Below are 23,200 nucleotides of genomic sequence, written 5' to 3' on the forward strand. Positions count from 1 at the left end.
CTAAAAAAAAGTTAATACACCAGGGCATAAAAAAATGTTTTGTGCATTTATTAATTAAAGACTTCATTTTAATCTTTGCTTGACTCTGATGTATACAATGCGTATATTATAGTGTACTTTGACTAATTAATTGTATATACTAGATGTTTCTACCTTTGTTTACCTTTGTTTTAAACACTGAGGCAATAATGGAAAAAAGTAATTAGTGTGAAGGCAGCAGAAAATAAAATTTATTTAAACACATCATAATGTGGTAGTGGTTTGCTTCAAGCTGTTCGATTCTGGTAACAAAAGAGATAAACCCTAGGTCAGGACCTACGGAGGTGGATGATAAATTTTGAGCTGGTTCTTGGGGGTTACACATGTTAAGCTTTACTATAAGTAAATAAAAAAGAGTATATACAGTTTTTGAAGAGAAGTACTCTTTTTTGGTCAATACAAATTAAATTATATTTGACCAAGACAAAGCTTCTACCTATTTGTTAATTAAATTTATTTTGTGGATTGTAATTTATTTGCTGAAAAGTGATCATTTGAATTAAATGAAAAAGTTGTAAAATCTATGTATATTAATATTAAAAATGCTTGAAATACGTTTCATTTAAAAGATAAATTAATACAATTGATATACAAAAGATTTACAATATTCACAATTTAGGAGTTTTCTATGCAAATTAATATAGGCACTTCTGGAAAGTACAAGTTTTTTTCCAAATTAAATTTATATCCCTAAAACTTACTCAATTTATTTCACAATTTAAATTTTTCCCTTGTCAAATAGGTGTTATTAGTCAACATTTTCAATAAAAAATTGACTTATCTCTTTGGCATGCTCCCATAATAATTTTTAAGTACTAGCTTTCCAAAAGTGGATATATTAACTTTTGATAAAAAGAAAACTCCTTAATTGTTCTAGCCCAAAAAGATTTTTCTAAATATGAAAGGAATATGGTCCGGGTGCGGTCAAAAAAACTCAAATAGTATAATTCTACTATTTGAGTTTTTTTGACACACGGTCAATCATAATCTTCCAGTATCTTTCTAAATAATGCTGCATTGAGAAATCAGTGATTTATTTATAATTTGTTTATACTGAATGAGATATTTTGGAGTTATCAGGAGAATGAAATCATTTATGACCTAGAAATCACAAGGTTACAACATGGATTGAACTGGAGCCAATTAATTAGATTTGTTATAAATAGGCCGATGCTTCTATAAGAGTGGATAACTTAAATAAGGGGGCAGTGTTCGTCTAGAAGTTGAAGAAAACAAATTTAATCAGAAATTAAAAAATAAAAATAACTTAATTTATACATGCCAAAAATACAAAATCCATACAAAAAATAAATACATTCTTATTCTCAATTAAAAGTAAAAGAAGTACAAATGTAAAATAAAAGAGAAAAAATAATCAGTTCATATTTTTAAAAAATATTCACTTTTAATTATATTATACATTGTCTACAATAAAAATAAATATAAAATCTGTAAACAAAATAAAATAAATCCTTGTTCTAAATTAAAAATAAAAGAAGTACAAAACTCAAATAAAATAATCAATTCATATTTATAAAATTTTTCACCTCTGATCCAAATTCAAATTCTTAAATTAGGAATTATATTTGGAGAGCATCTGTTTGCAATGTGAGAAGGTATTTGAAAAGTATGGATTGTCAGTTATTAGAAGGGGGGATTTCAGAGGGCAGGGATATAAAGGTCAGAATGACGGTACCCAATTATAATATACTTCACTATACTACAATACTAATATAATGTATTATACTAATATAATATATACTAAATATTCAAATAGTTACCTGAAGAATATCACCAGTTTTAAAAGAAATACCAGCTTGAGCACAGGGGATAAGGTCATCTTCTAAAGGATCATAGTCGAATTGAGCACGTACAAAAATCTGCAATAATAAAAAAACAAAACAAAAAAAACCAATTACTATACTGAACATATACTTTAAACAAACACATATATATATGTTGTGAAATAAAATTGATTGATAAAATTAATGAAAAAAAAAATATATAAAAATAAATGATTAATAAAGGTAATAATTATATTTAAAAAATATAGAAAAACAAATGACTTTACAAACAAAATTACACGGAAAATAAAAAAATACAAGAATTGAAATATATAGGTATACACACATTGAGTGATTAAAAATTAATAGTGAATGCTTTGAAACTTTAGAATATAATTTTTTAACAGACACCATCAATCAAATGTCTCCAGTTTTATACCCCAGTACATTTTAATTAAAAAAATTGATTAGTATATTCGATAAAAATATAACGTATTGCATAATATTCTAGTACATATATAAACATAGACTTACATTTTATGAACACATATACACCACTCATGTTTATATTTAATGTATATATATAAATACATTTATATACAACTATAATAAGTGAAAAAATCTATAAAGATTTTATGTTCAAAATTTAATCTTAATTAGATAACATCATAAATGTAATTTAATCTTTAGAAATATTTTTAAATAAATAATTGATAAATAAATCCATAATAATCAAACCACATGCATTCTACACATGCAATAAAAAAGTGACAAGAGAATAACTCTAAAAAAGAAACTAAGAAACAAACAACGCTAAATAGCTTATGTAAAAAAATAATAATAAATCAAAATTGGCTTAGTACTTACTATAACTGGAGGCGGTTTTATCCTGAACAACTGGATAAAATATAGGCAAAGTTATTCGTAATTGCATCAGCTACATGGTTAAAAAATTGATTTTTTTTGCTATGATCACTTTTTTGTAAGTGTTATTTTATAATTAAAAAAATAGAGAAAATAATCAATATAGTGATCATTTACATCTCCTATATTTTATAATATGTAAAATAAATGAGAAATGCATTTTAAAATTCACTTATGAAACTGAAATAAAGGTACTAAACCATCTTATGATTTGATGTAAAACGTTAAATTGTTTTAAATGTCTTTAAACATTTTGTGACAAATGAGTTAAGGAAAATAAAGAGATTTTGATTTTAGTAAGCCAGCCTTTAGTTATGATCAGACTGTTGTTAAATTAAGATTCATTTTGATTGTATGATTTGACATGGAAAATATCATTTTAGTTACTTATTAATACAAAATCTCTTTCTATGAATATCACTCTGTTTAATCTTTGAGAATAAGAAGTATTTCTTAATGATTCCTCAGTTGATCACTAATTAATCCTCCAGCACACAACAAATCTGAGAGATTCAGTCTCAAAGGATCTGATGCTCAGATACATTTTATTTTGAACCCCATCATACCTTTTAGGCAATACGGTTGTTAGCAGCAGTGGGATGTTATGCATTTTCCAAACTATAAAATATATGTGTATGACATTAAAATACTGAATACGATCAGAGTAAAAAATGTAAATGGAAATAAATAATAAAATATAAGTTTGAAAACAAAATTTAAAGAAACATAAATATTTGAGAAATTATTGCTAAATAAAAGATTAAATAGAGAGAGAGGATTGGTCATGAATTTTTATAACTGATAAAATAAAAATGTAATATTATAATCACATTTTCTCCAAAATTAATAGAATTTTGCACATCCTGTCTGATTTTTTACAATATTTTGACACCTCCAGCAGCTCCTCTCAATTCAAATGAGCTGGAATTCAGTACGGAGGTTCATTTTCTAGGCAGAACGATAGCATAAAACTAAATAGTGAATTTCAGTCAAAATTTCATCCTTTCCAAATTTTAGTTTTCAAAGTTTTTCACATCTCTACAGTCACTCCATATTGAGTTAGAGGGTTAAAAATTTGTTTTTGAATTGACTTGGTTTTAGAAAAGTGCCTTTTGGGGGTCCTAAATTTTTTCGTTTCCCATCCCATCACTTTATAAGCAGTTTTAAGGTTTTTCACAGCTCTACAGCACCTATATATCAAGTTAGAGGGTTGAAATTTAGTATGTGTATTGAGTTGGTGTAAGAAGTTGCATTTTGGGGGTCTCAAATATTTTCTTATCCCCACCCTTCCACTCTTTTGTAAATGGTTTTTAAGTTTTTACACATCTCTACAAACAGCCAATCCAAATTGAGTTACAGAGTTGAAAATTAGTATGTGAATCGAGTTGGTGAGAAGTGTCTTTTGGGACTCTCAACTATTTTCATTGACCCTTCTTAATTATTTTAAATTTTTTTTTAAACTAATGAAACAATTGAATCATCTGCTGGAATAACAGTTTATGATAGAATTTTTTTATTACATAATTTCTTTGTGTTCATTAAACTACAACATAAGTATAGGAAGATTATTAGTTGAAAATATGTGAAGATTGTAGCAAGATGGTCCAAGTGAAGGTCAACAAAAGTACTAAAATAGAAAAATAAACTATTCATTAGTAATTGATGTGCTGCAAGAATTGAACTCACCCCTGCAAAGTGGTGTAAATACTTTTTTGTTATTTTTGTACGTTTCTCAACCGCTACCCACATCATTTTCCAAAAAAACAATAGTATAGCTTTTTATTTCTTTATATTCATAAAACTTTTACATAAACTATAGTATAGTTTTTATTTAATACAAGGAAGATGATTTGGGTGCCATTAAAAAGCAACTCAAATAGTATAAACATTATTTATTATTCACCAACATTTCGCTTCACTTTGCAGGGCTTCATCAAGACTCTTGAATAGGCTAAAACCAATTTTGTTGGCTCTTAATAAACAGTTTTTTTACTATTTGAGTAGCTTCTTGATTGCACCCAGATCATCTTCCTTTTATTATTTACATATTAAACTACAGGTCAATCTTTATTTTGATCATCAATCTTTATCTCAATTTTCTTCTAATAAAATTTCATTAAACTTTTCCTTAAGCAATAGTATAGTTTATGATTTAACGATAATTTTACTGAAGTAATTGTAAAACTATTACATGTGATACAGAGAAAATCATTGATAAAACGAAATTATTATAAAAACCGCATAATTTGCTGAGAAATTATAGGCTGAGTGTGATGGAGGAGGGGGCTTATCTGATTTAAGTGTGCTGAAGGGTTAATGAAAAGTCTTAAGCCATCTGTCACATAATATCATTAACAAAAAATATTAATCTTTGATATCAAAGAACTTACACTTTATTAAGAATCTATTTTTTGAAAAGCATCTCTTCATACATCCTTTTATTTAACAAGAAACCAAAATATGGGTTTCAATAATTATACAGCCAGTAGTAAGAAAAAATTGAGGCTACAAAACTTGTGCTTTACACTACGGTCTTCAGCAAAAATTAAGATAAATTCAAATTGCAAGTTATAAATCTGTAATACATTTTATATGTCTTTGTTGTTAAAAAAAAAAAAAAATAGAAAGTAGACTGAAAGTAAGTTTACTTTTACTGTGACATAAAATATAGCATCAATAAAATGTAAAAAGAAAGCAGGGAAATAAAATAATTAAAAAAAAAAAATGTGATTTTACACCACAAATTAACTAATTAACTCATATTTAAAAATTTTTTTCTTGTTTCAAATAATAGTGAGTGGGGAATCTGCAGTTTTTTAGAAGACTGAGTACCATTTATTTTATTTTATTCCTTTGATCAATCATGAAGAAATTTTTATTTTAAACAATAATAATAATAATTAACATTTCAATAATTTTCCCAAATTAATTGGTGGATAGAACAAATTATCTGAAAAATGTAATAATAAAATAAAAACCAATTCCTTTTTAATTTTCAACCCTTTGATAATGGACTAGAGAATATAAAATACAAGAAATGACAGCCTTTTATAGATCATGACAATTACAAGTCTTGGCCATCATATTATTTCTTGTAACCAAATCAAGCAAAAGGAGGTAATAACTTAAATTATGGTATATAAATATGGGGTTAAAGATGGGGAGTAAAAGTTAATTAAAATATGATTAAATGTGGGGTACATGAAAAGATGTGGTAGTAAGGAAGCACCTCTCTTATTTAGTTTATGTGAATAATTAAAGTAACCACGCTGAAAATATTTGGGATGATTCCATCAGGAGCCTTAATACCCAATTTTTTAGAATCCTAAGTTTATCAATGAAAGTTTCTGTATATGATGAAGTTAAGATATTCTTGAAAAATTCCTCAAGTAAAGCATTTATTTAAATTGAACAAAGCAAAATAATAAAACTGTATTCACTTTAATAACTTATTAAGATTGTACACTGAATAAGAAAATCATGAAAATAATACTCTTTGGTTAATACTTTAGTAGAAGTCATAACTTCTCTATAAAACATTAACACATTACCCAGTAAATTGGTGTAACTTTTTTTCCTTACAATTTCCATAACAGGGTGAAAACAAAAAATGGAGTAGTGGCAATAACTTAATTATTAAAGAATCATTTTATTATGAACAACTTAATTATAATTGTTTATTTTTTTAGGGAGATCAATTTTTAAATTATTAATTATCAATCAGGCTGATCGAGGGGAAAAAATGACCATGTGAAAAAAATAGATGTATTATTTTATGTGTATAAAATACAATTTATCTCATATAGGAAATTGCTTTCCTCCACCATTCTGTTCGATAATTAATAAAATAAAGAATTAAGTTATTGCTACAACTCCATTTTTTCCTTTTGGAATGAATATTGTAAGGAAAAAAAGTTATACCATTTTACAGGGTAACATGTGGATGTTTTACAGACAGTTATAACTTCTGTTATAAGTTGTAACTTACAGTTATAAGTTCTATTAAAATATTAACCAAAGAGTTTTATTTCAATAGTTTCCTTTAAAAAAAAGTTATACTATTTTATAGGGTAAAGTGTGAATGTTATATAGAATAGTTGTAAGTTCTACTAAAATATTAACCAAAGTGTTTTATTTCCATGGTTTCATATATATATATAATGAATATAGAGTGTAAGTTCTGCAACATAACCAGTGGTGTAGCTAACCAAATAATCTAAGGAGTTGTTCAGGAGAGACCTCCCATATATATGTAATGTATGTATATACATATTACAAGAACTACAAAGGAAATAAACCTCAAAAAATTAAGATAGTTTTCTAAAGAGTAATTGGAACAAATCAGTAGAGTCTTTCATACAATTTCTGATGACACTACCTGCATACTGTCAAGAATCCTACCTATAAAATAAAAAATTAAAGAACTTACAACACTTCATAAAATTAAAAGCCATAACCTGAGGTAAAAAGACATCAGAAAAACAGTACTGAACTAGAAGTACCATCAAAACAATGGACACACCCTTAACAAGCTAAACTAACATAAAACATTGAAGAAATAAAAAAATCCGATTTACTAACAACCAATATCTATAAAGACGAAAGCAAACATGATAAAAAAATCAGGTGTTTTTTTATTTTATTATAATCACACTTATTGTGACGAACAAAGCAGGCTGGTGCCACACTGCTCTAACAATCAAGCAGAAAAATTAGCAGTAATTGAGACCACAGACTACATCCTCAAACAGATCACTCCCCCATATCTTATAATATGTCAACAAAAAATTCTCAATAAAACATCCTAAAAAGTATGACTTAATGACCAAGGGAACTAAACATATTATAATTAAAGCCATGATTGAAAATATACAAATCTCATTACAAGGGGTTAAGGTCACAGTGAGGTCTACGGCAATGAAAGATCTGACTGTTTGGCTAAATTCTCTGCCAACGATAGTAACCTACCAATCGACTAAAGTTCAGTACCTTCATCCTTCATTAAAATATTAATGAGAACTGACCTCATTCAAGACTGAAACATACTGGCAACTTTCAACTAAAGGACAATACTTGCATACCTAATATAACACTTCAAAACTATAACAAACAAAAAAGTATACATTACAAGCTGATACTGTCGACAGAACAAGGTTTAGACACAATTAAAAAAAATTTAATCTTATAAACACAAATTTTTGTAACTACGATAGAGAAACTACAAGGCCGCTTCCACAATATAAATAATACAAAAAGAGGTGATTTACTTCATCTCGTAAGATCAATCTCCAAGAAAATCCTACAAATTCAAATACAAATCATAATACCTAGTAAGTTAATGGTAAGTGTGAAAACCCAAAGCTATAGAACAATATAATAATTTCTACTTCATTATAGAATCAAATGACCTTATAATGCTTAAAACTATTATCGACTGAAGTTATCATATTTTCATTATACTTATTATAATGCTTCTTGAATTTATGTTTGAGTACTCATTTATACTATATTTATGTTGTTATTGTTTTATTATATATGTATTTTTAGGTTTTGTTTAAATTGTTGCAGAAAATTGGTATTGTTATTGTCTTGACTATGATAAGTCTGGATGCAGTTGAAAGAAGCGAAGTCCAAATCATTTTCAAAAGACAGAAGACCAGTTGGGGATGTTTGAACACCTAGGACTCAATGATGTGTTTGTGAAGCATTAGATCAGTATAGGTGTAATTGCAGTGTGTGCAATAAAAAAATAATAAATAAAAGAAATGTATAAATAAAAGTAAGCAAAGTAATAAATAAAAGGAAATAATAATACAAATTTTAGGAAGAAAATTTGTATTGATATTTGTAAATAAAACAGTAGATGGCGACACTGCTCTCTAGGAGGCAACCTTAGTTTAGAACAGTTGGTCGTGGCGTCTATTAGTGGAAACATACACTCTTTGTCTTTGTTTATAAAACCCTTCCTTAAATTCCACAACAAATTGGTAGCAGAGCATGGTTTAGTTCGTAGAAGGGATAAGTGATGAGAGTAATTTATGTATATTGACGGATACCTAAGCTTTGTGATTTTGTTTGGAACTAAACACAAAGGACAATAGACACCACCCTATTCAGAATTGAAAAGCTTGCAGGTAATTACAGGATCTGCTCGATAAAGATCGAAGTGTACTTAGAAGCAAAGGACTTATTCGAAGAAATTATAAAAATAGATCCACCAACTGAAGAAAATGCAGATTGGAAAAGAAAAAACATACAGGTACTCTCTACTATTATTTTAACAGTTAGTGATCATATATTCATCACCATCAATTAGAGGTGAAAAGAGTATGAAAAAGGTTTGGTAAAAATTAAGAGAAAGGTTTGAGGGCGTTCCAGAGGAGAAGGTGATTGATTGCGCAATGATATTGCGATCTTGGCGGAAAATATTATTTTGGATTCCCTGGGGATCATACACCATCACCTGCATGGGAATTAGCTAGGAGATTATTCTTTGTTTTATTTATCTATTTTAATATGTTGACCTCTCCATTTGTGTGTTTTAACATATTTATTCATTAAATTATTTTATTTTATTAATACTATTTTTTTTGTGTGTGTGTTTTTTTTTAAACTTATTTATCCATTCAAGTGTTTCCTGTAACCAGTTTTTTTTATTATATTTTCCTTTTAATCTATGTGTTAGTCTTATTCTCGTAAAATGTATCTATTTTTTTGTTCTTGGTAGACTGATCTACTGCTGTGACTATGAATGATGGTCTGATCTCACATTACCGTCTAATATTGAATTTGTTTAGAAGGTCACTGAAGAGGATTTAGGAGGGTGAATTCCGGAGAGCGAATTTGTTGATCGGGTGAATTAAATAATTGTGAAAGGGTGAAATTGGAGGAGCAGAAATGAGAAAGAAAAATAGGAATGAATGAAACATTTGTATTTGTTGTACAGACCGAAATGGATTGTAAAAGGAAACTGTAGGGGTGAAAAAAAATTGTTTATTACATCGTATTATTGTATCTCTTTTTTTTTTTTTCTGATTATATCATGTATGTGTAATTTATATATGTCCGATTACGGATTGATAAGTATGCTGTGTGAGATAGCAACCTAATGTATTTAGGCAGCATAGATAAATAAAGTATTTCTCTCTCTCTTGACCTTGCCAAAATTAGGAAAAACAGTGGTGAAACATTGGATGAATATCTTATGAGGTTTCAATGTTTAGTTTAGGAGATAGCTCAACTAGGTAAATCCTTAACAGACAGGGAATTGGTGAGATATATCATTGAAGGCTTACCACCGTATTATGATCCTGTTGTCATCGCTATTTTGGTAAATAGGAATATTAAATTCAGTGAGGTAAGACAAATGCTTTTGACATTTGAAAGAAGGAATAACCTTCATAGGAATGAACAAGCATTAAAGAAATATCGCAAAATGTCAAACTTTTGTCTAAAATCCTGCTTTATTTGTAAAAAAAAAACAGGTCACCTAAAAAAGGAATGCTGGTTTAAAAAAGAAAATAATAGATGACACAGGAGAAATGGACTCTCAGATACACAAACGCCTCAACCAAGAAGACAGCATAGAGTATCTTTGGCTAGAGAATTTGCCTTATGAGCAATTAACAGAGACAATAAGTATTTGGTGGAGGAAGTAACCAAAGAAAGATGGAAGGAGTACCGATAAAATTCATCAAGGAAAAATTAAAATGAAGACACATAGCGAAGGTGGTATAAATAACTCTAACTTTCAGGATGTTTTAGTTGTAATAAAGTCATTCTTTCCCAGGAAAGAAGCTCGGAAGAAAGTGATAAACACTTAGAAACCAAAGCTCCTGCAATGAAATAACAATTGACATCTACATCAACATCAAATCAACACATCAGATTAACATCAAATATCAAATGAAAGATAAGCTAAGAAGCCTAGACAAAAAAAAAAATTAAGAAAGAGAGACCTGCTGAAAGGTTACAAGAACTAAAGGCCTTAATTGGTGGCCCAGGACTTCATTTCAAAGATGAAGAAAAACTATACTAAAAGATGAAAAAGCACTTTATTGAAGATTTCTACACCAAAGAAGATAAAGAACACACTATGTATGTTAAATGCTGATGATTGTGGGACTTGGATGAAAACAATATGGATTGTGAAGCAAAAATTAAGAAATATACAAGTCCTAAGAAAAAGAAGAGACCCAGAAAGAAAAAGGGATTTAGTAGTACAACAAATATTGTTAAACCTCCTGTTGAACCAAATGTTCATAATGACTTCAGAGACTACTTTGGTGAATATTATAATCCTTACTATGATGCAGTTGAAAGAAGCGAAGTCGAAATCATTTTCAAAAGACAGAAGACCAGTTAGTGATGCTTGAACCTAGTACTTGATGAAGTGTTTGTAAAGCATGAAATCAATATAGGTGAAATATAGGTGTGTGCAATAAAAAAGTAATAAATAAAAATAGGCAAAGTAATAAATTAAAAGAAATAATAATACAAATTTAAGGAAGGAAATTGTAGAAAATTGGTATTGTTATTTGATTTGTAAATGAAACAGGAGATGGCGACACTGCTCTCCGACAGGATACCTTTGTTTGGGACAGTCGGTCGTGGCATCAATTAGTGGAAACATCCACTCTTCGTCTTTGTTTATAAAACCCTTCCCTTAATTCCACAACATAAATTAATTAATTTTTTTTTCTAACATTATGTATAAATACATTAATTTTTTTATTTTAGCTAAATATGCTTATTTTTGTTAATTGTATTTATGTATATAATTTATTATGCATCTTTTTTCTACATACGCATATATTTATGTATTTAAACACATTCACTTATTTAATTTTGTTTAAGAGTATTTTTATCTTTTGTGTCTCTTGTGTAAACTTACATTATATTCATATATTATGCATTTTCGCATGGAGTATGTACAATTGTTTTAAATAAACTGCTCTTGTGTTAATATGCAAGAGAAAAAAAAAGTGTGTGTGTATATATAATGGGAGAGTGTTTTGCAATATAACCAATGCATAACTAACCAAGTTCTACGGGAGGTCATAAAAGTGCTTGGAAGGCCTAAATCTTATCCCTCCTATCTATGTCAGATACAAGTTTAAAAATATTGTTACAATGGCAAATAAATCGATCTAGCAAAAAAATAAATTTTTTTTTTTCTTTTCAGCATTTATTTTTAAAAAATCGTATGATAAAGTTCAACTTAATTGGTCATATTCAATATTAAAGAAAGATATGTCAGGACTAACCTTATCAATTTGATCTTTGAAAGATTATTGGGATGAGCTATGAGAGATCCTACCAAATATATTACAGTAGACACAGAAGTTGATCCAAATTCAAATACCTTATAAATTCAGGATGGAAAGAAAATAATAGGGAATGGTGCTAACAAAAAAAGAAAAGTTATTTATTAAGCAGACAGTTACCAACGTTGATTAGATTTCATACTTGAATTAAATGACTGGAAATATTTTAAATACATTTGAGGGATAAACAGTCAGGGATGATAGTCATATTAGTACATGAAAATTCTGATAGGCATATAAACAATCTTTTTTGTCCTTTCACTTTTTTTTTTTATTCAAGCAACAGATTTTAATTGAAGTCCTATACAGTACCAGAGAGAGTTCCAAGATTCATTTCTTGGGTCGACTAAGAGATAAATATTGACTGACCTAGGTGGGAATCTGAACCATAACATTCGGAACTAAGAAGCCTCACCCTAGCATGTTCATCCTCTATGAAATATAATTCAGATCACAAATTAAACAATGCAGCATGCAAATGAAAAATCATCTGACATACAAAGAACACAAGAAAAGTAAAGATGTTTCAAAGGCCACAGAATAATCCAAGATCTCAAATAATAAAGTCTTTTTATTATATGTATTTTAGTTTTATGACTAACACCAACAAATCAAGGTTTAGAGATTAAAAAGATCAATTAGTTCTCCATGGATATCAGTAACCAATGCTCTTAACGTAAATAGTGAAACAGAATGTTTAGTATAAACTATAAGCTCCTTTCCTTTCACAGATCAATTGTAGTCGAACCATATTGTAATATTGTTTACATAATCAAATATCAACATAATAGAAATAGTATAGCTAAAAGAATGGTGTTTATTGAGGGGTTCTATAAAACTTCACATTGTTTAGTTCTCAAATTTATTAAAATATTTTCTGATATTCCATTCATGTAATGAACAGTGATGGTTATTCCATTTGTGCAAAGGAGCCTCTGATCTATCCAGCTTAGTACAAGAAATGTGAAATTCCTTTATAATAGTAAAAATCATTAGAAAATATTTATTAGAGATTGAGTAAACAAATAAAACACCAACATTCTCTTAGACATGACACCTGTTAGTTGAGCTTTGCACTCTTTGTGATGTGCCAAAAGATGAGGAGAGGGCAGGGTGCACAATAGAGTAGATACTAAGCTTCTATTAGTTTCTTTGTATGACATAAAATAATAATGTATTTTTTTTTCAAAATATAAATATTTGTTACAAAACCTTCTTTGTTTATCAAACCTATATAAAGGACCAGAACATGCTTTGCAGTTCAGTCCTTCATGAGAGATACTTGAGACCAGGGAACCCCACAGACAACGGAGAATCAGTTGATTCGGATGACCACATAGCACAAGTACACGATACAGAATACCATAATGCTACTTAATATGAAGACATAAGAGCATCAGACAGAAAAGTGATCAAAGAATTCACAAAAGATTTAGTATAAACCAAAACTTGCATTCTGTTGTTGGTGCAGCTGGTCTTAGTATCGAGTACGCAACAGAAAGTGTCACAGGTCTACTATATCCTAAAATAAAAGAAGAACAGTCTATGTCATCTAGACAACCTCCAAACGTAGAAACAAAATAATATTTTTAAAACAAGGTGCATTTGATAGAGATAGAAGTAAAAAACCAAAACCTTATTCAGAACAACCACAACACTCAACATCTGAAGCAATGAAAGAAGACCCCTAATATTATGCCACAAGGAGATCAACCAGCCCAAGGTGGATCTAGTGCAAATAATTCATCATTAGCGATGAGTTCATCGTTAGCGATGAGTTGGGCCGCTGCGGCGGCCTGGTCCATGGCCTATCAGGAAACAGTTCTTCCATTATAACACTGATATATACCGGTTTCACAGAGAAACCAAACAAGTTTCGAATGAATTTTCATAAATCATACGACTTTATAATGGAAGTATCACTACTATCTTACATAAACCATATTGTAAACAAATAATTTATTTGATATTATCCTGGTGGTTGTCACGATATACCTTGGAATTACTTATTTCCATATATATGTCATAGAAAAGCAAACCTACTACGCACATAATTTACCTGCTATCTAGGAACCACCACTGGTACTACAACCAATTTGTATATAGGAAAGTCAATCCTAACGAGAACATGTAATATTGGACAATGTTTTTCAATATCCTGAAATCACTGATTTCTAATTAAGAACTTTAATTATCAAATCAAAAAGTGAACTCAAAATAATTCAAGATTCTAAAAAGTGTAACCCTATAAAATTCTATTTATTATTAGTGTTTCCCTTTGATTAGCTATATGTTGTTTTATAATGTATTAATATAATATATAGGTAATTCCACCATAAATTGGTTTTACATTGTTTGAGATCTTAAAAGAATGTATGATAGTTGCTTCTCCAATTATTGTTCTGTTTCTTATCAATGCATACTAACAAGAAAGCAACATCCCATTTTTTTGGGAAGTGAATCAGTGTCGCATCACTAACTAAATTTCAAGTGTTAAATACAAATCAGTCTTGAAAAAAGCATTGGTATAGAAAGAACTGGTGATATGTGTGAAAATGTTACATAAAAATAAATCAAGCCAAAAGTGTCATAATATTTCATTGATTGCCATAGCTGTGGAATCGTGTGGTAGAAAATTAACTTATCACTACATGCTGACTACATATAGATAATTTAGGGAGTAGTGCCCTTTGATTTTATTGTGTTCCAACTAACATTATCTCGTAATTCTACAAAGAAACTAAAAAAGCTTCGTCTAACAAAGTATTTAACATTGTTATTTCTAAATAATGAAATTATTTATTTGAACAAGCACACATTGTTTAATGGTCCAAATGTTTTTCAAGTGAGTAAAACAAAAAGTTTAATACATGCTCATAAATTGATTTACTTCACTTATAAAAATCTAAAATTCTAAAACTATAAATTGATGTAAGCATAAGACATCAAATGAACGTACCAATTAAATACAAAACTAATCAAATTAAATCTCTAAAAGATAACAACTACTAACACCCAAACAAACTAGTAGGAGGAAATGTGAAATTGGTGCTTTGTAACTACTTTACTATATAAATCAGTTTTCGTGAAGGTGAAAATATTTCAAACACATTTTTATATACATATAAACAAGCAGAGTATTATTCTGAAGATTTTCAGTGCTGTAAGCCAACATTTATGAAGAATCCAAACAAGAAAACACCTCAAATTCGTTGATATAAAAAATAATGTAAACAAAATTGTACCACATGGTTATTTTGAGCAAAAATACTTCTTTTAAATTGAAATTAAAAATGCAGCAACCAGGTTTTATGATACTCTGCTCGTTATTTTGTTTATTAATGAAAACTATAAAAGTGTTTATAAGTAAATTAAATACAGTTTTTTTTTACTACTAATGACATGGGTAATTTTGATGAGAAATATGGATGACACCATGCAAGATTACAGTAAAATAATTATTATAAAAAACTATAACTTAAAGAGATTGAACAGTGTCAGATCAGTTTTCACTTAAGGCGTAAATATTTATTTTTTGGTTGTACCAAGAAATGAATCTAAAGCTCCCACTGCAATTAATACAGTGAAGCAATGTTTAGATAGCCATGGACTTGTTGCCCCACAAGTACAAGTACCAGTATCAATTATTACAGCATTACATAATATTAATTGTATTTCAGCAAATATGTATCCATACTACAACGTTTTTTTGAAAAATATAGTGTATAAATTAGTAATGGGGAGTTATTTTCTTTCAACAATTCTCAAAAGTTTGATACATGAACACATCATCAACTATGAAAAGCTGAATATTGAACACTAAGAGGTCTACTGAGAACAATTCAGTCTTATTTTTCTGTAAGTTTAATCTACATAAAAAACTTATACAGTTACTTTTGCTAAAAAATGAGTTCTTCACTATCAAAATCAGTAAAAAAATACACAAATTTACTACTTTTGTGAGATTTTCAAAACTTTGGACAGAAATATATATGAATTTATTGAGTCTAAACAAAGAAATTTATCTCATTTTGTTAAAATTAACTTTGAAAGAGTATGTACTTATTTTTGCTGTCAAATTGGTTATTGGAGGTCAAAAAGACAAAAACTTAGATTTTTAATTACTCAGTTATAACATACAATATTAAAAAAAAAAATCAGAATTTCTCTGTTGCAAGGTAACTCCTCCATTTTACAACTATTTTACTGGAGTACTGTAGTTGAACTATTCGTCATTTTCAAGTTTTATTTGGAGAAGTGTGAAGCTAACTTACATTATTTCTTCAGATAAAATTGTTGAATATTTTCTATATCAAATCCAACAGATATTGGAAGACTAATGAAACAAAGACTTGTTAACTAATTATTAAGCAACTATAAGTTAAGATCTCATTAGTAGAGATAAGAACAAAGAAATTTAATGCAGACCCTACATAAAAAGAGGACATGAATGATTTATTTTCCATAATGTGTAGATATAAAATATACAAATAATAAATAAATATACAAATATTATTCCTGGTAGTTTAATATCAGAACAGCAGGAGCATTAAAGTATACTTCATAAAAAGAAATAATTCCATCTAAAAGAAGTTGATTAGAAGTGCAAGAAGGTCAAGAAAGAAAACACATAGTAAGTTTAAACTTTCTAATTCTTATTCTTGCTTCATTTTTATTTCCCTTTTCTTACCCTTCTATTCCAATGTTTCCCTTATATATTATTTTAGCTATTATCATCACATCTGCATTATATGCTTCTTTACTGTATATTCTATTAACAGTGCTTTTGCTTATATATTTTTCATACAAATTCTATTATATTTTTTCATGTGTCATTCATACATTCATTTATCATAACTTTGTTTTTTATAACTTTTCTATAAGTTTATAAATTTTCATGTAAATACATTATTTTAATTTTGTATGCTAATACAATTTTCCTTTCCTTGCTAATACTGTTTAATACAATTTTCCTTTGTATGCTAATACAGCCTTCTTTTCTTGCCCAATAATTTTAAATATTGTTTAATTTAATTTACAATACTTACTGTTGTACCTTAATACAGATAATGATCCAGATAAAATAGTATAAACTTAAATAATAATTGTAGTAAGATAGTCCGGGTGGGAGTCAATAAAGGTATCAAAATAGTAGAAGAAAACTATTTTGATACCTTTATTGACCTTCAACCGAACTATCTTCCTACAATCTACTTCATAAGGTCAACTATCTTCTTTCAAATTAAATAATAATTAATCAAAACCTTATATACCACTTGATATACAGCAATAACATAGTTGGTAAGCATTTTCAGGATGAAAATTGAAATTTTTCAATTTGATAATATGGGTACTACTACTGGAAGATCTAACAGTATTTGCAAAGGGAGACTGTATATCCCATGGTGAAGTTGATTCACATGCCGGCTTATATGTTCAGTAGAAAATAAAACTATGATAATTTTTGACACTTTGATATTAATATCAATCATTCATAAACCTAAATTAAAAAACCAAAAACATGAATCAGTTATACTATTTAATTATTTCTAGGATATAATTATTTCCACTATATTTCTTCATGTTGGTTGATGTTTCAGACTATTTATTTATCTTCTAGTCTTTTATATTTATTCTCCTTTTTTGTGCGAAATATTTGGTAATAATGCACCAACTTTATAGATTTTTATTTTATACAGACAGTGCCACATCATTGACACTGTATGCTTCACTTTATAAAGTACATTATTAAAATAGTCTGTATTTGTCCTAATATGTTTCATAATCCTGTATTACACATTATAAGTAAGAAATAATCATTTCAAATTTAATAACAAATATTATAAACAGCAGAATGGATTAATGATGGGAGAAGAATATCTGTAATAGTGAGTTTTTTCAACATTATGTAGACATCTTGAAAAAATTCCATTTAATAATTAGAAAGTTTTTTGAACTCGGTGAAAGTAATGACAATGTTAAGGAGGAATTAATAATAATACCCTCAAATACATATATAAGAAGTGGATGACCCTACAGAGTCCCTACTATGTAACATTTTTAGTATAGAAGAAGGGGATAGGTGCCCATCTGAATTGAGTGAGGTGATCTAACCTTAAAATTCAATTTATAACTGAGATACCCAGACGAAGAAGGAGCTCAAAAAAAAAAAAAAATGAACTTTGTTTTCTTAAAATTTACTATTTGTAATATAACCCCTTCACCCACAAACCCCTTCAATTGATAGGATTCTAAGAAAACAGTGAGACAGTTATTAGAATAACACTTCCAACTAAAACAATACAATAATTAAATAATAGTGAACTTTATTATGCCTACATTACAGTAGTAATATTAAGTGGGATGACGAACATAAGAGGTTAATTGTCAGAAATATACAAATCTAACAAATGAGATGCTTCTTAAAAACTTTTTATAATTCTAATAGTGAAAAATAAACAATAGACTATAGAATTAAAATTAAAACTAAAATTTCATTTTCCTCAATAACTAATTCTATGCTCTTATGTTGAATGTAAAATATATCAAGACAAATATAGACAACTTTAATGATACACAGTATAAAATTAAAATAACAGAATTAGTATCCAAGAGTTGAAATATTTTTATTTAATGTTGAAAAACTTTCATTTAATATTACACACAATCTACCTCCCATTGTTAGTCCATTCAGCTGTTTATAATATTTGCTATTAAATTAGAAATAATTAAAAATTTTATTTTTAATTATATTATTTCAAAATTTTTTGAGACAAGGTAATATTTATTAAATAAATCAATTTTATATCCAAATCCGTCTCAACACTTTATTTTTTCATTAGTCCAATGTTTCGGCCTTTCTAGCCATCTTCAGGGACATCTTCAATACAAAAATCCTTCTCACATTAATTTATAATTTCTATTGCAGGCTATTCTGCCCAGGTCATTTTCTTTATTCAAAGTTTAAAACCTCTTTATTTAAAATTTAAAAACATTAACATTTATTTTTAAGGTTTTAAACTTTGAATAAAGAAAATGACCTGGGCAGAATAGCCTGCAATAGAAATTATAATTTAATGTGAGAAGGATTTTTGTATTGAAGATGTCCCTGAAGATGGTTAGAAAGGCCAAAACGTTTGACTAATGAAAAATAAAGTGTTGAGACGGATTTGGATATAAAATTGATTTATTTAATAAAAATTTTATTTTTATATGTATAATGTGTAACAAAGGAACATGAAATATATTAGGACAAATATAGATCATTTTAATAACATAGTGTATAAAGTTGATCATGCAATGTCTAAATGGTTAAAGTTTCACAACAATTGAAAATAGTATTGATTAAAAGTAGGTATATTAAAGAAATTAGAATTGAATTAGTACCTTATGGGTTAAATAGCTTAAAAATAAATAAATATTATAATTAATTGATGTTCACACCCTATGAAAATAAATATAAACTTTTAAAAAAACTGAAAATATTGTTAGATATGATTTTCAGTAAAAATGATAATTTGCATAGTCACTAGTCAGTGCTACTTTCAAGAATATCCAAATCAGTACTTCTCCAAAAGAAAAAGTTTTCTTTTTCATTAAAATGATTTTCTCATGAACCCCTTTTATTATTGAGTATTTTTTAAAAACTACTTTTTGAATTCACAGTCATTAGAGTCAATACATTTTTTGAAACAATTAGCCTAAAACTATGCATTTGATAATAGATTCCTAAAACTTGTATTAACTTTAGCTCGAACAAATTAATGATTATAAAACTAATACTGAAAATAAAAACCAATAGAACTAAGAAAAAATAATTTTTCACATTTGGTAACATTATGAAAATCTATAAAATATAATCATTTTTCATTTATAATCTAAATGCGTTAAATTTAGCAACTATTCTTTAAAATGTTTTTCCTGATGAGCGATGCCTACAGGATTTTTCTATTTCCTTAAAATTAAAAAAAAGTTGGTAAACAAATTCATTTTAAACTATTATCATTTTTGGTGGAATCTACCCAAATATCTATATTTCTATTTCCTTCGCGTCTCTAGTGCACTTGAAAACATCTGAAACTTAGATCATGATCTTATGACTAATCTAAAAGAGTGCCAATAAAATATATTTCCTTCCTTATTTTTTAATCTCAAATGAAGTTTCTAACATGTCGTAAACTTATAAGAAGTTTTCCAGCTATTGATATAAATAAACTAGTTATTTTCATTATTTTAATATAGCTAAAACAAAATTAAAACTCAATTGGGAAGTACAGTTCCTCAACCAATGATTATACAAGGTGCCTTGAACAGCACTCATAGTGAACTTCTAGATTTTCCTCAACCCAATGTTTATTGATATGTCAGGGATTCAATTTATCATCCCAAATTGTTCCAAATAAGGGTATCCCAACAGAGACTTTTGACACCAAAGTTAAAACAGAGCTATTACAGAACAATAAAATACATCATCTACTACAACTATACAGCTTACACATACGCAAATCTGGTCCTGGGAGTTAGAAGTTTAATCCCTTCACCACTATATTTCCTCATAAAATTATGTATATTAATAAAATTATATATTATATATATACATTGATAACTTTTTTTTCCTCGACTGTTGTAGGTATATATTTTGTTGGGTCTTGAGGATCAGTCGATAATACAACTTTGTAATAATAGATCTTTTGGCTACTTTTTGCAACTTTATTGTTTGCATAGTCATGCCCTCCAATGAGAAAAACACAGTTTTTTAGAACATACACTCTCTTCAAATAATTGCCACATAACTACAAGTACATAGTGCAATCTCTGACTAATAAGTATTACAATCAAAATATGGTTTAATTCAAACATTACTTACACTGCAGTTGAGAATTATAAATCTTTTTTTGACCATCTATGGCTCAAATACACTCTGAGATATTCAATTATATTATATTTTTCATAGTTTGTGGATATTTATATTGTGCAGTTGTATAAGGGTGATTTCAAGCTTTGCGAAACAATTAAAAAAGATATATAGAAATAGCTTGTAAGAAATATTCGAACAATAGGCCATTAAAGAAGGTTTACATCTATCGATATCAGGAAAAAATTGAAAAAGAAAAGATCATATAGTGAGGAGATCATTGATCCCTTGTTTTTTTAAATGTAGGAGTTCACTCAAGGGTGTACCCAGGGTCAAAACCAGGGGGGGGGCAAGCCATAGTCAATCAGGTTGTGACATTTCAGCATAGAAAAGGAGAATGAAACCAAAATTTTAAGAACATTATGTATAATTATATCAGTGCTTTATAGTTATTAAAATGTTTGCTAGAAAAAAAAGTTAAATTTTATTAAATTAATATTTTTTTCCACTTCTGGGGGGGGGGGAGCTGTTCCCAGCTGGAAGTTCATACTGAGATTGGTTTAATTTTGATATATTTACACTATTTAAGCAAAACTGGTATGAAATCCATTCATGTCTAGGTAAAACCGTCCTATGGTATATTACACTCACTAAAGAATATTTTAATTACTATTAATGTAAAAACAATGAAACCAGCATTTGTTTAGTAAATATGCAATAAGTGATATATAGTAAATAGTGATATTAGCAATATGCAATAAGTGATATATAGTAAATAGTGATATTAGCAATATGCAATAAGTGATATATAGTTATAGTTACTGCAATTCTACTAAACAATAACAAAGCATAACATTTCTAAAAAGTAAAACACTTTTTATGATTAAATATATAGCATTTTAAGATGTTGTAATTACTAGAATTATTGTATTTACTGTATTTTTAACAGTATTAAAATAAAGAACAAGTTTTCCTGATTATAGTGATGAAAACTAATCTTATAAATGACTATTTTGAAGAAGCTGTATCCTTACTAAGAAGGGCAGTGTCAGTTACTACAGAGAGCATTCTTCTACGATATACTCTAGTGAACTGTGGCTACTCCAAGCCACTTGCTTATTCATATAACTCAAAAAAACCAAGATAACCTCTCTTGTAGATATAACTCCAACACTGTTGGCAGAATAGTTTACATTACTTAAAAGATTTTAGTATGAATCACAGGCGACAATAATACATTGATTATATTGGTTGAGCATCAATAGTATCAACCATTGACAATGTTAAAGAAAAATATTTGTTGACATAGTTGAATAAATAAATAAATAAATAAAATTACAACTCATCCAGATCATCTGATATTTGCTGTTAATATTAACCAAGTATAAAAATTAAAACAAGAAAAAATTTTTTTTTTCACAAATGATCAGTGGAAATTCATCATAACATTTCTTTTTGTTTGGTTGAACCCTTAACTATCACGATTAACTTTCAGAGCTTTAAGCTCCTTGCTTTATTTATTTTTGGTTAGCCCGGTTAGGATAGATCTAATCAAATGATTTTGACAAAGCAACCAAGCTATTACTTTACAAAAATTTGTTTTATTTTTGCATTGAAATTAATTTTGTAAGAAACACTAACGTTAGCATTTTTAGATTTCATATTATACATATGAATTAGATTTCTTGATCATTAGAAATAGTACTTATAATAAATGTAAACAAATAAACCTGTACCACAACAATCCACAAAGGATCTTTGGCTGTAGTGTTGTACTGTTTCTCAACCAATGGTTATATAAGGTGGGATATGGTAAGCATCCACGCTCAACCACCAGGCTTAGTTTCCAAGCCAATGAAGTGCCAAGTATCCAATTTATAGTGAGTGTGCTTTCAAGGTATACTGATTAGTTTATCCTCTAGCCCAATAAATTATCTGAATTAGAAATGGGAAGTTCAATTGTTTCGTGTGAACCAATTCCTCATGATTCACTCCTTAAGGTGAATTGGTTCTTTTTGAATGATCCTTCAATCCATTTTACCTTATTTATTTTTATTTATCCTCATCTTTAAATAACTTTTTGTTGAAAAAACACAATAGAATTTCCAAATCTTATAGATTTTCAGACAAAAGCTTTAGTTTATAAAACAAAGAAAAAAATTTAATTTATAACATAAATTAATTTTAGAAATTTATTTTTTAATAAATAAAAGTATAAAAATAAAATACTAAAGACATCTGACCAATAGTTTCAATTGTCATTGAGGTTCTTT

The 23,200-nt window shown here is 28.0% G+C and overlaps 1 protein-coding gene across 11 annotated transcripts in view; it reads right to left on the reverse strand.

The window, feature by feature from the left end:
* Positions 1-23,200, reverse strand: part of CASK (peripheral plasma membrane protein CASK) — a 934,116-nt gene that overhangs the window by 17,894 nt on the left and 893,022 nt on the right. For all 11 annotated transcript variants that reach the window (XM_067047816.1, XM_067047817.1, XM_067047813.1 and 8 more), the window contains one exon: positions 1,821-1,919. In XM_067047816.1, coding sequence (XP_066903917.1) covers positions 1,821-1,919 — 99 coding nt within the window. The remainder of the gene's footprint in view (positions 1-1,820; positions 1,920-23,200) is intronic.

The sequence above is a fragment of the Halyomorpha halys genome, unplaced genomic scaffold (genome assembly GCF_000696795.3).
Source record: "Halyomorpha halys isolate HHAL.00 unplaced genomic scaffold, Hhal_1.1 Scaffold111.1, whole genome shotgun sequence".
In the NCBI taxonomy this organism is placed as follows: Eukaryota; Metazoa; Arthropoda; class Insecta; order Hemiptera; family Pentatomidae; genus Halyomorpha; species Halyomorpha halys.